Source organism: Cuculus canorus, chromosome 3 (genome assembly GCF_017976375.1).
Source record: "Cuculus canorus isolate bCucCan1 chromosome 3, bCucCan1.pri, whole genome shotgun sequence".
Taxonomy (NCBI): Eukaryota; Metazoa; Chordata; class Aves; order Cuculiformes; family Cuculidae; genus Cuculus; species Cuculus canorus.
In genome coordinates this window covers 62,064,292-62,078,703 of record NC_071403.1, presented here as the reverse complement: position 1 = coordinate 62,078,703, position 14,412 = coordinate 62,064,292, and the positions used below count along the sequence as shown (strand labels likewise).

The following is a 14,412-nucleotide window of genomic DNA, read 5'->3' as shown; positions in this document are numbered from 1 at the left end:
CATTTCAGTTATTCTGAATAATTACATATGCACAGAGTGCTATGAAGAATGCTACATTTAAGTCACCATAGAACATCAGTATTTCAATTTAGAACTTCTTTTCAAACACTCATTAATCATGAACCTACCCATTCACATGGAAATCAGCTTAAATTTCTATCAACAGCTTAACTTAAGGATTTGTGGAACATGTGACATAACTTTTAGGTCAAGCAAGCAACCCAAAATTTACCACACTTACTTTCCTTGAAGTTAATAAATGTGTAATACTAAAATGACGCTTAGTCACTCTCCTATGTGGACTGTGGAACTATAGTAAACAAGTCTACTTTCAGTCTCAGTAAGTCCACAACTACATAATGCATGCACCTGACACTGTCTCCGTTTATTTTAGCCATAATGCTAATATTATACATTTCTCAAAAAGCAGGTTCTCACTGACACAAAAAGACAGGGGAAATCCATTTTTGCATTAGCTGCAATAGATGACACCTTAAAATGAACACCTCTTCCCCTTAAATCTCTATACTCACACACCAAACAGGATACTATTCTAAGCGCAGGTAGTTTATTTAGGGTTTAGACACAGAAGACTTACCCACGTACAACTATGGTGGCTCAGCTAACACAACAGGGTAACAAAAATCTTCAGAACTCAGTGAGCAGCCAGCTTCCCTGCATTTTCTGTTTCTATACTTAAAAATCCCTTACATTTTTAAGTTCATTACTCACCTGTGGTTTGAAAATTGTTTCCATCCGATAAGGTTCGCCTGTGACCCAACACACACAACTTTTTCGAGGAATCGTTTGGCACATTCTGAGATTCTTGTTTCAGACAAAGATTAAAAGGTTGACTTTTTAATTGTGCAGAAACTGTGTTAGGAGCCAGCTGTGTCCTCTGTTCTCTCTTAGTTTCACAAGTTTCAGATGAGAATTCATCAGTGGAACTACATGGACCCCAATCACCAAGCACAGTGCTTACAAATGCATCTTCACTGTCAGACTGAAGTAGGCATTTTGTGGAAATGGAGGGCATAGAAAGAAGATTCACAGTATTTGCAGCTGGATTTAGAGATGGAATACTTGTTTCCTCTTTTCTGGATTGCAGTCTTGTAGGGCTGGCACTCCTGCGAAATTTGGAAGCACGCAGAAATATTCCATCACGCTTCTTCTTCTCATCTTTAGGCAAGAGTTCGTCTGGACCCTGCGATTTGTTCAGCTCTCTGATATCTAAGCCCAGGGCAACAGACGCAAGGAGGACAGCACACCCATACAGCACTGAATCAGTCTTCTTTTTCTGCAGCGGCCTGCTCAGGCTGTTTGTGGGTGTCATTTGAGGAGTACTATTTGTAGAACTAGCAGAAGTTCCTTCTTCAAAGCTCTCATTTTCTACTGTATTCTCTCCCTGATCATCTTTCCAAAGAGGTAGATTAATATAGGCCTGATTCGGCAACTTAATTGGCTTTGGTCTTTTACTGTCCAAACCTTCAGGGAGATGTTTCTTATCAGTACTGGCACCTATAAAACATTACAGTATTCTTTAAGATTGCAATTCAGCTACTTTGCTGTTGCACGCCTGCATAGGTACACTATGATTTCCTTTCACTTGCACAAGTATTAAGCTTCAGGCAAATTGTACGCCACCCTTGGATACAGTCAGAAGCTGAGACTGATTGTAAGATTCAGAAACGCATCCTAAGACTAAACCTCTTCATGTTCTCTTAATAGTCTTTAAAATTGCAAAAGTATAATTTTGCTACAATTTCAGATCAATCTTCCTGAGTGCATGAGTTAACTGTCAACAAATTGGTTTTTCCACATCTGAAAGATTTCCCTCTATTTTAAGAGAGGGATGACATATCTCCCATCCTTTATGCACTCAGCACAGTTGGAGACCAGATATTGTCTTTGCATTTTCAGTGATATTTGAGAATTTGCAACACTTTGGTAGTGCTTTTCAAATAACATGGAAAATATTTCTGTGTATGGATTACAGTGAAGTAATTTACACAAACTGTCACATAAGATCTAGAACACATTCTTTACAACACTTTCAATTAAGCAGTGTTCCAAAATCCAGTGAATTACAAGACATTTTTCCAATTAATTCACTAGGTCATGGTGGTCTGGAGTGAAAAGTAAATTTAACACCTCACACCTAATGACAAATAAAATGAAGGTATAATTTGGCTTGTATGTGTTATTCTACTATAAGTTACTGAATGCTACAGAATAAATGCAGAAATATTTGAAATTCAAATATGTAAACTAGTATAATCTTCTCTCTGTATACGGTCTTAGTAGTAAGCTAATAAATCTATAAAATTACTACTGATGAAACCTTGATTTATACCCCTACCAGTATACAGGAAAATGAAAATGCTTTTTTCCTGGGGAACAGAAAAAAAAGCAGTATTACAAGAGCTTACCATTTCCCCTTCCAGCTGGCATAAATCTAGCCACTGGTATAGACACCAAGTTATATCACATGTCAAGACAATTACTGATTTAGGTATTTCTTTTAAAAAGAAGCTAAAATATGGTGACTACACAACTCTCAGACCAACTTGCAACTCAAAAATGTTGGAAAAAAAAATAATCTGTGATATTTCTAACACACCATGTGTATTTCTTAGCTGCTAAAGCTGGAAACATGAAGAAATTAACATTGCATTTTTTTAAATATACGTTTTTTACACTGGAAAATTATTTGTTGCATGACTATTCTTATAATAATCTGAATAATCCTTGAGGAATTCAAGCAACACAATTTATCAGATTTAATGCCATTATATGGCAAATTTCACTTTTTAAAAATATCAGCTCTTACCTTGGTCCACAAATAGTGAAGCTAAGGGAACACCCTTCTGATTTTTCATTAAAAGGGTTGACCAAGGGTTGCTGCCATCTGAAAGGGGTCTTACTCTGAAATAACAACAGTCATGTTGATATTACAGGGGATATCACGCTTATATACACTTTGATAGAAAATTACTAAAACATCTTTCTTTTTAAACTATAGACATGCAGTATGCAACTTGAAAACAGAAAAGCTTTCCAAAGGTAAACAAATTGCATATAACAGCACAGAACCATATGATTATAAACTGACACATGCCTTATATATCAGGTATTTCTTGTAAAATGAAAATTTCAGGCCTAAAAAGAAAGCGTAATAAATAATTTCCTATACTAGAAGAGACAAGAAAAAGGATCTCTAGCTTCAGAAAAACTGCTGATCTCCAGTTCTAATTAATCAAAAATATCTGAAAGTGAAAGTGTCCAAGGTGTCTGCCAGTGTAAATGACGTTACTTCTATTGAATTGTTCTTCACGTAAGCAAGGTCAGTCAGTCTTATTTAATTGTACTGGAAGTGCCCACTGGGGGCCATGCTTGCAGTTCCTCAAGTCAATCTTAGGAAGAGCAAGAAACATAGGTCATGAATGCCTGGTAGGTATTAGTAACTCAGCATCCCAGTATGTTCCAAGTCTCAAAAAACAGAGATAAAGAGCAATAGATAAGAGACACTAAAACATTAATGTAAGTAAGTTTAGTACTCAAGTCTATGTCGGGGAGCTGCTCATTATTAATGTAATTTTTAAATCAATTAAAACGCAGGACTGAGTTTTAGCTTTAACTGCAGATCTTCTTACTCATTATCTACATTAGTGATTCAATTACCAAGAACGTTTAGTATTATCAAACAACAAAATATAGTAGACATACTTGTCCTTACAATCTGCACGATCCTTTGTTTGTACTGAACTTGGTCCCCATGTACAACCTCTCTTTTTAAAATTTCTCTTCACATCTTCAAACTCTTCTTGGTGGTAAGTTGTACTCCTTCCCCAAGTTCTGTTGCTTTCATCTGATGTTACTAGAGATTGGATTTAAAAACACAAACAAAAAACCCACACGTAAATAGTATATCTAAACCCAAGGTAATTTCAACAGAGTATTTTCTCCAATGCAAAAACATTCTGAAATAATAATACAAGAAGTAGACAAAATGTGAATCTTTTTCTTTTACAAAAACCACCACACAAGCTGCACTGATCAAAAAAGATGAGCAAGCAAGAAAAATAATTTATTAGCTGACAAGAGACCCAAATTAAAGATCAAGTGGCAAACCAATCATACTTTCCATGCTTCCTTTAATGGAGAACATTATATTTAGGTAATTCAGACAAGTGAGTTAGACTGAGCACTTAAATTTCAATGAAGAAAATGTAGGCTGTGAAACTACTGATATAAACCAAAACAGAATATTCCAATTGTGACAATGATTAACATTTTCTTTCCCACTACCCCAAAACAAATTGTACTTTTAAAGTGTCTAACCTTTATTAAATGCTTAGTCTGTCACTGTCTCAACTGTTGAATTAAACAGAACCAACACCCTTGAAACATAATGAAATCTTGCCTTTTTTCATAACCCCACTGGGAAGTTCATATTCACTTGTGATATCTACATCTTGCTGGTATACATATACACTGTTTCTTCGGCCATTAGTTGTGTGCATATCTGTTTTGGGAATCACTGAGAAAAAAATCAAGAGAATGTAGTAGGCGCCTTAGTCAAGTTGATTTCAGAAATGAAACTGTTTCCTTTATTTTTACCTTTGGGTCGTGAAACCCAGATCTATAAAGAGTTAATTATATTTTGATAGAGGGATTTTACTGCAAAGTTCAGAGGATCCTCTTTTCAAGGCCAGATCTAGGCAAGTAGATTTTCATATATGACTGAATAACTGGAACAGTAACTTGCTCTCAATGGGGCATGCTTACAGCCGTGACAGAAAGACCTAAGAGAAAAATAACTTAGCCAGTTCTAACAACATGATATATTAGGTGGCATTTACATGCCCATGGTTCTGCCACTCTTGCACCACACAGCACTCTGTCTGACTCACCGTACACCTTCTTGCCATCACAGCCTCCCCTGTAATACACTTCTTCACACTATTTTTCAACCACATTCCAGGACCTATGCAACATATATCGTACTGGTTCTTCTCCTCCTTTTACAATACCTTTAAAAATCAGCCATATTTGTTTAAATAACAAGATTTATAACTAACTATATTTTTATTTTAACTTAAAAATTTTGGGATTTGGAAGTTAGTCTTGCTCATGATCAAGTGAAGTGATCAAGTAACCAATTGTTAGATACGCCTGTTCAAATCACCTGTATTTGAACAAGTCTCCTTGAAACAAAGACACTTTGAAGTTAAATCAAGATAAAACATCATTGTGGGAAAGAGCATTTATTTTGCACAGGTGCAGATGGGTGTGGAAGCTAAATTGTTTTCAGTTAGATACTCATGAGAGATCTGATAAGCTTTTAGGTAAAGCCTGCGGATCCAAACCCAGAAACATAAGTGTACTTCTTTTAAAGGAGAGCCTTTAATGTTGTCCTATATGTCCTACAAATAAAAATGTCTGCTTAAACATAAAAAACAAGAAAAAAAAAGAAAACAAAAGAAAAATCCCCAGTGGCACTTAGCATACACACAAGGAGTGGCACTCCTATGGCTTACATAAGGCTATGTATTTAAAAAAAAAACACTCAACTTCTCAGAAACATTACAATACCCAATACTTGCCTCTTTTCTAGCATTTCCATACAGTGCAAGAAGAATCAAAGAAAACAAGGCAGACTTGTTTATATGCAATTATGACATTCTACTAAGAAAAAGTAGTTTCTGCAGTTAAAAAACAACCAAAAAAACCCCACCACATATTTGAAGCTGGGATACCATTATCAACATAGATACTGTGTCAGATAACTTATGTAAAAGACTATGTAATTTCCTTTCTATCTCAAATTTTCATTAAAAGAAAAGCAACACAGGGTTTGTCCACCTCTCCTCCATCCACAATGCATGGGTAGTAATGGTCTACACCCAGTGAATCATATCAGTTATCAGTTACAGTTCAAACAAATAATAGCTACTGCTGCAAAAGACACCACTTCTCCTTTAGACATTAATAATTAAAAAGATTTTGTAAGGCAGAGGTGTTCCAAAAGGAGAGGAGATCTAGTTTCTATACAAACTTTAAACAAAGTTTCAAGCTGATTTTTTTTTTTTTTAAATTCTTTAAACTATCTACCTGCATTTTGATTTCCCCTCCTCTGTATTTACATCTGAACATCTGACAAAGCCAGATTCTGAAGTAATTTCTCTCAGAGGTGACTGCCCTTGCAAGAGAAGATAGTCACCATCCATAAGCAATCACATGGAACAGGTTCCACTCATTTCATATATAGAGAGAAACTTAAAGGCACTCCAGGCTGAGCATGGATAAACAGACAATCTGCTTTGCACAACAAGTCAGACAGTACAGGAATTGTTTTCTACCACTACATATGTCACTCCCAAATATAAATGTAGGTTTCACTGTAACAATATGCTCGGTTTTCTTCCATATTCACAGTTCTTCCACTACATGACCATGAACACACCTTCCCTCTGTCATCAGTGTATATAGAATAAAGTAGACCTACAAGTGTACCCATGTACCCACAATTTAATTTTTGTTTCTTTCTCTTGTTTTCAAAAAACCTAAAGCAAGCTTTCTTCTCTATTTTCTTCTGAGTTTGTATTTGCTTAAAGCTTGCTTCCCCATTTTGACATAAGCAAGCTGGGTTGCTGGCTGATTCTTTGGTCTTTCCAATTTACAAGACTTCCTTATTCTCTGGATCTTCCTTTTTTTTTTCCTTTTTCTTTTAATAGTCCATAATTGATTTCCTTTATCAATTCCTATACCTACTAAAAAGCTGTTTTCCATCTTACATGTGTTCTAAACGTGATGCTTTGCCTTTATAAATTTTGGTTCTTCATTGTTTTATCCCAATCAGTTCACAAAACTGTTCCTGAAGTTATCAAGGAAAGATACCATTTAAAGTATTCACAATAATTTTGAATTACTGAAAATTAATTAGCATTTTAGCAAGATTATCCCTCCCATCAAAGAACAAGTTTAAAATGTTAGAACAAGTTAACGTACCTCGAAGTCAGACTGAAATCTGTCTGGAATCTGATACTATTAATAATGTTTCAGTTATTGTATGGAACAGTCTTTATTAACCAAATGAACAAATAGAAATGGTGGAAACTTACGTTGTATAGCTCGAAGACGAGGAATTATTGTAGGGCTACTAGATGGACTTGAGCTGTTACTGTTTAAACTCCTCCTCTTATCTAGATTAGGAGAGGCCTGCACTGTTATTTTATGCTGGAAATCTGTAAGAGAGCAAAACACATCAGTTTTATTGTTCTCAATTAAAAAAAAAAGCTTCAGAAGATTATACTGCTGTACTTCTTAAAACAATTAAAGCTATATAATGAATTAGACTTGATAGCATAACAGATGTTCATATTAAAAGCACTGACAAACTAACACTCAATTTAACAATTTCAGTATTGAGTCAAACTGGCTTTGCAGCTTTACAGACACTGTATGACAGCTTTGCAGTAACATCAACAAAAGCAGGTAGGTCCAAGTGGACCCGAACTGAGGAGCATTCAAATCACAAACTGTTGTTGGTTTTCACAGAGGGGAAGAAATATGTCAATATTTCATCTCAAATCAACCAATATTCCTGGCCATCAGATTTGCCTTATTTCTTTTAAAACATAATTCATAGACACCATAAAAAGTAGCATTAACAAAGATGTCACATCTACCAGTGTGTCAAAAAAACAAGACACCAAACTACAAAATTACAAATATTTATAGCAATGTAGTGATAAAAGAAGAACAAAAGGCAAGAAGAAAATGTTTTACGAAATAAAATTTTACCATATGCATCTCTCTAATTCCCACCATCAGTGCTATCAGATTGTATGCTATTCTTAACAACAGACACGTATCAAGGATAAGCTTATTTGGATGACTCTTGACAACAAAGAGCTAAGAGATATTCTGAATAAAACCATTTCTTTTATCACTTTTTGAAATTAAACATTAGCAGAACTGGAAACAAAGGACCAAATATTTAGCCTAAACCTGTGATCCACCATGAACCAATCTAACATGTCTGTCTGGGAGGCTGGAGCATGATTTTTATTTTATTTACTACTACTATTATTTTTAAAACAAGGAAAACCAAACTTATTTGACAAGGGCTGAAACAGTACTCTAAATATCACTGCCCTCTTTGTCTCTTTCCAGCTACAAGACAGCTACGATTTGGTCAGAACTGTGCTAGTATGACTTCTTACTGCATTAGTAATGAACTGACAGACTTGACCTGTAAGCCACTGAAAGGAAATCCATCATCACCAGGATGCTTGGTACTGCTTTTGAAGGCTTTCCAACCCTTGGGGTAACCGTGAGTCTCCATAGTGCCATCTCGTGGCAACATTAAAAAGCCATCACTGAACCAGTCCCTGACACTAAAAGAACCCTGACACTCTACAAACACATCTCCTTAGCAAAAGGGACATTTTAATGCATTCATGGGGGGAATTAAATGCTCTACCGTTCACTTGCATTCTGAAATAATATCTTCAGCTGCTGCTACAGTGTTTTCCTGCAAGAAATAAGGCACCGAAGACTGTAACTGCTGTTTTATTTGCAACTGCAAGTAGCAAGCCAATTTGGGCCTGCCACACCTGTACCTCCAGCCTTTACAACGTGCTGCTTTTGTATTATGTATTTGCAAGTTTAGGGCAAACAGTACTAAAATTTGATTATGTTAAAAAGTTGTGGGATGTGATAAAAACATACTTTCTATCTGCATAAGAAGAATTACAGCAAAACTCTGAACTTCAAACCATTCTTAAATCATTTGCCTCACATGCTGTTAACCTTTCCCTGCAAATTTCTAGCTGAATCAGCCACCAGATTCTTCCAGTTGAAACGAAGACTATTCCACAAGAATATTTGATAGCTGTTTTCTCTAGGGCAGAGGATGGGGGAAAGGGTTATACAATTCTTGCCTCCTCCTTTTGCACTATTAGAATAGAAGAACCTGGCAATGAATTAAAACAGTAGTCAGTACTGAAAATATTAACCACGGAACTGAAGCCTGTATACTTAGTTGTAACATATATTCTGAAATTGCAAACCTGATGGCAAACTAATCCTGTGCCCATCTTTCAGTTTTAACCGGCTTCTTTTAAATTTGCCTTTCCTCTTCTTTACATTTGGTTTCTCTTGATTTAACTGGAATATCATGATATTCAGCTCACGCTCTAGTACATCGATTTCACGCTCCGCTAACTGTTGCTCACGGCGTTTAAGTAATTCTTCTTGAGACTTTTGCTGAAGAGCTGCTCTTGTCAACTCCTCTTCTCGTGATCGAAGTTCCTGAAGACAAGATTCACACAATTAAGTAATAATCTGAAGGTTTTATTAAAGGATACACAAAGTGCACAGTATTCCTTTTCTATTTTCATAATGCACTATGTACATGTAACATGCATGTACAACCTTCTGAAAGGCCTCCCTTCTGCATAAACCTAGATTCTGAATCCAGACACAATCAACCATTATATAGATTTCCTTTTAACTGGAGTCACTTTACTTAGGTAGGTGAGCACTGGTGATGGGGATAAACACATATAATCAAAGATTATCAGCTTACAGCCTAGCAGAAAATGTGCTCAAAGTACTTCATATCAGAGCCATTCACAGCATGAGAGCTGCTTTTAGCTAGCTCCCATGCACTAACGAAGCCAATGACCTGACAAATACACTAATGAATGCTTTTATCTTAAGTTTTCTAGCCTTTCCTGTTTTTCAGCCATGTATTAAGTAGCAGTTTTCTATCTAGAAAAGCAATCAGTATTACACGGAATGATGGTTAGTGTAATAGGATAAACCAAGTCATAAGATAGAAGACAGCTGTTTCCTAATTAAAATCTAGCAGCTATCTGTGTAACATCAAACAGCTACTAACCACTGAATTACACCACATAGACTCGCCATCCATCAATCTCACAGAACAGTTGTTCTTTTCCCTTTATTCTTTTGGAGAAGGAAAAGCATTACTGAGGAAGCTAGTTAATTTTTCAGGATAAATGAATCCCTAAGGCTAAACAGCTGTAAACCTACAATCTTAAAATAGTCTTCAGCTTCCAAAATCTGTTAAAATGTAGCTGAAATTTAAATAGACCTCCCTTCAAAGTATGGGGCATATGATAGATGAGACAGACTTACCCAGATATGTTGCAATCAGTACTGCTAATAAAAGAGACTAGAGGAAAAGGAGAAGCTAAGATGACTGACACAGTATGTTTCTCACTATGTCATTTTTTCATTTTTACATATGTCTATGTAACTACTACCTGGATAGAAATGGAAATTAAATTCAAAATAGAAAAAACAGAATTTGAAATTAAGCTATGCTAAAAGTTCTGGATACATATAAGAACCTTATTCCTATTTAAAATTCCTTCATTTTGTCACTGTAGACTCTTACAATTGTGGTATCTTTTGATTAGGTCTTTTTCAAAGCAGACTGCCTACTTCTGCTCACCATCAATGTTATATCCATCAATGTTATATGCCAGCACAATTCCTTAACACATACAGCAGAAGCAAATCACCTATATTTTCTGTACTTTATAACTCCCACTTTCTCTTGAATTAAATAGTTTCTGAACTGTATTACTTTAGTGTTTTCAAATGAGCAGAACTACCACACCTGTTCCTGCCAAAAAGACTATGGATGTCAAAAGACAGTTTTAGCACTGAATCTGGTTCAGCGAGAAGTATCTGTTTCTCAAAAGATACTTTAGAACTACAGCCTTTAGAACTAGAGAGTACACGCACTGCTTATTATTTTCAAATTTAATTGAAACTATTGACAAAATTCATACAGTATTCTAAGTGTAAGGGAGCTTGTTTCAACACAATATTTTAAGAAAAATCCACTCTGCTTAACATACACCGTTCCAAAAAAGGCAATTCTAACTCTTGAAAATTCAAAGGAGTGTCTTCATGACAGCAAGTAAGATTTTTGGGGTTGTTTTTGTTTTATTTTGTTTTGTAAAGATATTTAATCACTTAATTTAGAGATTGCTGCCAATTCTAATTTTCCTCCTCCTCCTGTCCAGTCAAAACTGGACAACCTAAAACAAGGGCTACAAGCAGAAGTTGCATGAATTCAAATTTAGAATAAAGATACTTTAAAGGCTAAATAGAAAAGATATTTGTTATTGTATTGATACAGTTGATTATCAATGAAAACTGTTGATTATCTGTCTCTTGTCCTCAAATCCAGGTTTCATAAAACTGAGTAACCAGACAAAAATCGAGGATGCATATTGAAAAGGCAGTCTAGAAAATATAATACTCTCAGTGAGGAAACAACTATTTACTCTTTTCCAAATAAACTAATTAAAACCAGACTTATTGCAATTAGTTATGCAACATTTCTACACCACTCTACAATTAAAACACCCATTAAAAGGAAGCTAGGAAAGAATTTTCTATTTAAGTTGCTCAAGAATGCTTGTCAAAAGATTGTGATCTTCCCTTGGAGTGGGCGTCACCATCGCTCATTTACAGCAAGCCCTTGAGGAAATTCCTCCAGCTACAGAAGTTCTTTTACAGACATGAGACTCCATGAAGGATTTTTTACGTGTGTGTTATTAATAATATTGTTATATAAATACTTCATAGATTTGATTTCTCCCTAGTACCTGTCAGAAATATTGATAATGTGCCAAATTAAATAGCCTGCACATATGAAAAGATTCTTAAACAGGTTTAGCTAATTAGGGCAGATGCCTTTGGAGATGCATTTATTTTGGCATTTTACATTTTACGAGAAGTAAATTTCATTTTATCTTTCCCCTCCCTAATTAAGCTTAATTCACTTTTACACCAAAACCATGACTCTTCTCCCAAAGCTTTGCTCTGACTTATTTAATCCTAACTTGATTTAGTCAGATTTATTTCAATAGGAAATCTCATACTGGACTAACGCCTCCATAAAACACAAACAAAACAAAACAAAAAAAAAACCCCAAAACAATGAATGGAGATGCTTTCAGAGTGAAAAGGGGAAAATGGTTGGTTGAACAATTGCTGAAGGGGCATAAAAGAGTTATGCTCTATGGCAGGTTGTGGTAAGTAAATAAAATGGCTGGCAAACCCATGATAAGTGAAAAGGGAAGTGTCTACTCTCTGTAAAGTCTATAACACATCTAGAAAGGAAAAGATCTGACAGCTACAGAGGCACACAGCCCAGCTCTAGCAACTGTTATGCCCGCTGCAGACAAGGCACAGCCTACATTGGCAACACTTAATAGAAGACGGAAAAACAGAGGATGGAGAAAAAGGCAGATAAGAGGTACGTAAGATTATTACTGATTATACTACAGTCTCATTGGTGATCAATAAATTCTCATACCACATTTGTTGTTATCACTGTAGATCTGTACCTGTCACACCTATCACAAACCAATAGCCCACAAACAGCCATTTGTGACACTTGATGAGAAGCATCAAGGGACAACAGCTGCTGACAGTGACTAGCAAGCCAAGAATTTAAGTTTTTTCTTTTGTAAAAGCTAAGTGACTATGTCTTTTATAAAGATTTCATCACGAGTCACTATACCTCAACTTTCTTCCTCCTCATATATTACCACTTAATGAAAAACAAACAACAAATATATACAAGGCAATAATTATACTGCAATAAAGATTGGCAAAGAGGGAATCTGTTTCTACTAGAAGTATTTCTAACAGGGACTTGACACCTGGCCTATTCCAACTGCTATCTTTATCAAGTTGTCTAAAGGAACATCTAAACCCTCAGGGTGATTAAAATATGGTTGAAGGAACTAAAAGAGAGGGCAGAGAATTAAGTGAGTGCTCATCTAGGACAAATGTATCATGATATAAGAATATGGAAGGAAGATCAGTGACGGGAATCAAGATAACAAAGAAGATAAACTGAATTTGCTGATTCACAAGTACAAATTTGACTTAATCAATCTTATTAATATCTACCAAGATGATTTCCTAAACTGCAGCACTGAAAGAGATTGGTACTATCAGTGTGTTCAGAAAGAGGAGGGATGAAAACACTATTCCATTTTTGGAAAAGAAGGCATGTGATACAGTCAGATAACAGGACGAAAAGTTTTCCCTTGCCACAACTGAGGAGAATGTTCAGTAGCGGGTAAAAATTTGCAATGGTTATAAAGATTATCTAAGGGGTAAATAAACTCTGGTTTGTTTGTTAAGTGATGCATTCAAATACTCAAGAAAAAAATGACATTTTAAAAAGAGACTATGTGTCCTATTTACAGATCTACAATCCATTTTCCTTGGGGACACCAGTGTGGATACGTTTCTTTTTCAACTGCTTGTATTTCTTGAACGAGCCATTCATATGATAACCCTCACTTACTAAAAAAATATTACTCTTCATGTCAAACGCAACATTTCACTTCCACAGAAGTAGCTCAGACTATAGTTTTAGCATAACAAAACCAATAAAGTGTTCTGTAAGGAAGAAAGTGGAAAAGCAACATTGTCTGAAATTTGAGAAAACCAGTATTTAATTCTTTTTTGTCAACTAAACTTGCTGCTAGACAGTTCGAGTTATCTTAAAATTACTGCCCAGAAACAGGTTAATGGAAATTAAGAACAGTACATCCCCAAGTATAGGCAACTTAATTTAACAATGTTATGATGAGAGAATAAATCCTCCCTTCCATGTAGTTTATCCTGTGTCAAGTGCATCTCGCTACTATATCAGGTTTCTAGTATTATATCGGTAAGCTACAATTCAAAAGTTCAGAACTGCTGCATCACAGCAGTGATGTGTATGTACACACACATACCCTTCCTTCAATGTCATGCAAAAAAAAAAAAAACCCCAAAACTTACTTTTTCCTTGGTCCTCAGTTCATTGAATATCTGTTGAATTTCCAATTTCCAATCATCTTGCATGGAGTGGAAAGATTCTTGAGGCATTTCAGCCATTACTGCCCCTTCAATGGCAGTAAGCTGTTCAAGAATTAAGGCAAACGATGGTCGGATATGAGGGTCCTGCTCCCAGCATTCTAGAATTTATCAAAATCCCATCAGTTATAATACACAGAACTTATTGAAAAATACTGTACTTGTAGTTCTAATGCTTTCCCTTTACCTGCAAGGCTTTCCCCAGTTCCTTTTCTATTTATGGAAGTGACATCTACCTACTTGTATGTGTAGGACTTGTTTTGTATTAATAGTCAATTTTTTTCATCTCTATCTTTACAATCAGAAGGGATACATAGTAGAGGTAAAGAAATTCAACAAACAAGGAAATAGCCATTAGCAAGCAATGTTTATTTCTCTCTAAGGTATTTCCAAAACATTTTTGATGTGCAGGAAGAGACAGAGGAAAAAAAAAAATGACGCTTGCCATTCTTCCTTTTGGGATGTTAATCTTGATTCTGT

The 14,412-nt window shown here is 35.5% G+C and overlaps 1 protein-coding gene across 2 annotated transcripts in view; it reads right to left on the bottom strand.

Annotated features, from left to right (window-relative positions):
* Nucleotides 1–14,412, bottom strand: part of MAP3K21 (mitogen-activated protein kinase kinase kinase 21) — a 47,253-nt gene that overhangs the window by 9,162 nt on the left and 23,679 nt on the right. The window contains exons 4-10 of one of the 2 annotated variants that reach the window (XM_054063281.1): nucleotides 13,858–14,033; nucleotides 9,078–9,318; nucleotides 7,125–7,247; nucleotides 4,424–4,540; nucleotides 3,727–3,877; nucleotides 2,831–2,925; nucleotides 733–1,518 (exon numbers count right to left, since the gene is read on the bottom strand). In XM_054063281.1, the coding sequence (XP_053919256.1) occupies nucleotides 733–1,518; nucleotides 2,831–2,925; nucleotides 3,727–3,877; nucleotides 4,424–4,540; nucleotides 7,125–7,247; nucleotides 9,078–9,318; nucleotides 13,858–14,033 (1,689 nt within the window). The remainder of the gene's footprint in view (nucleotides 1–732; nucleotides 1,519–2,830; nucleotides 2,926–3,726; nucleotides 3,878–4,423; nucleotides 4,541–7,124; nucleotides 7,248–9,077; nucleotides 9,319–13,857; nucleotides 14,034–14,412) is intronic. The other variant, XM_054063282.1, reaches the window with a different exon arrangement.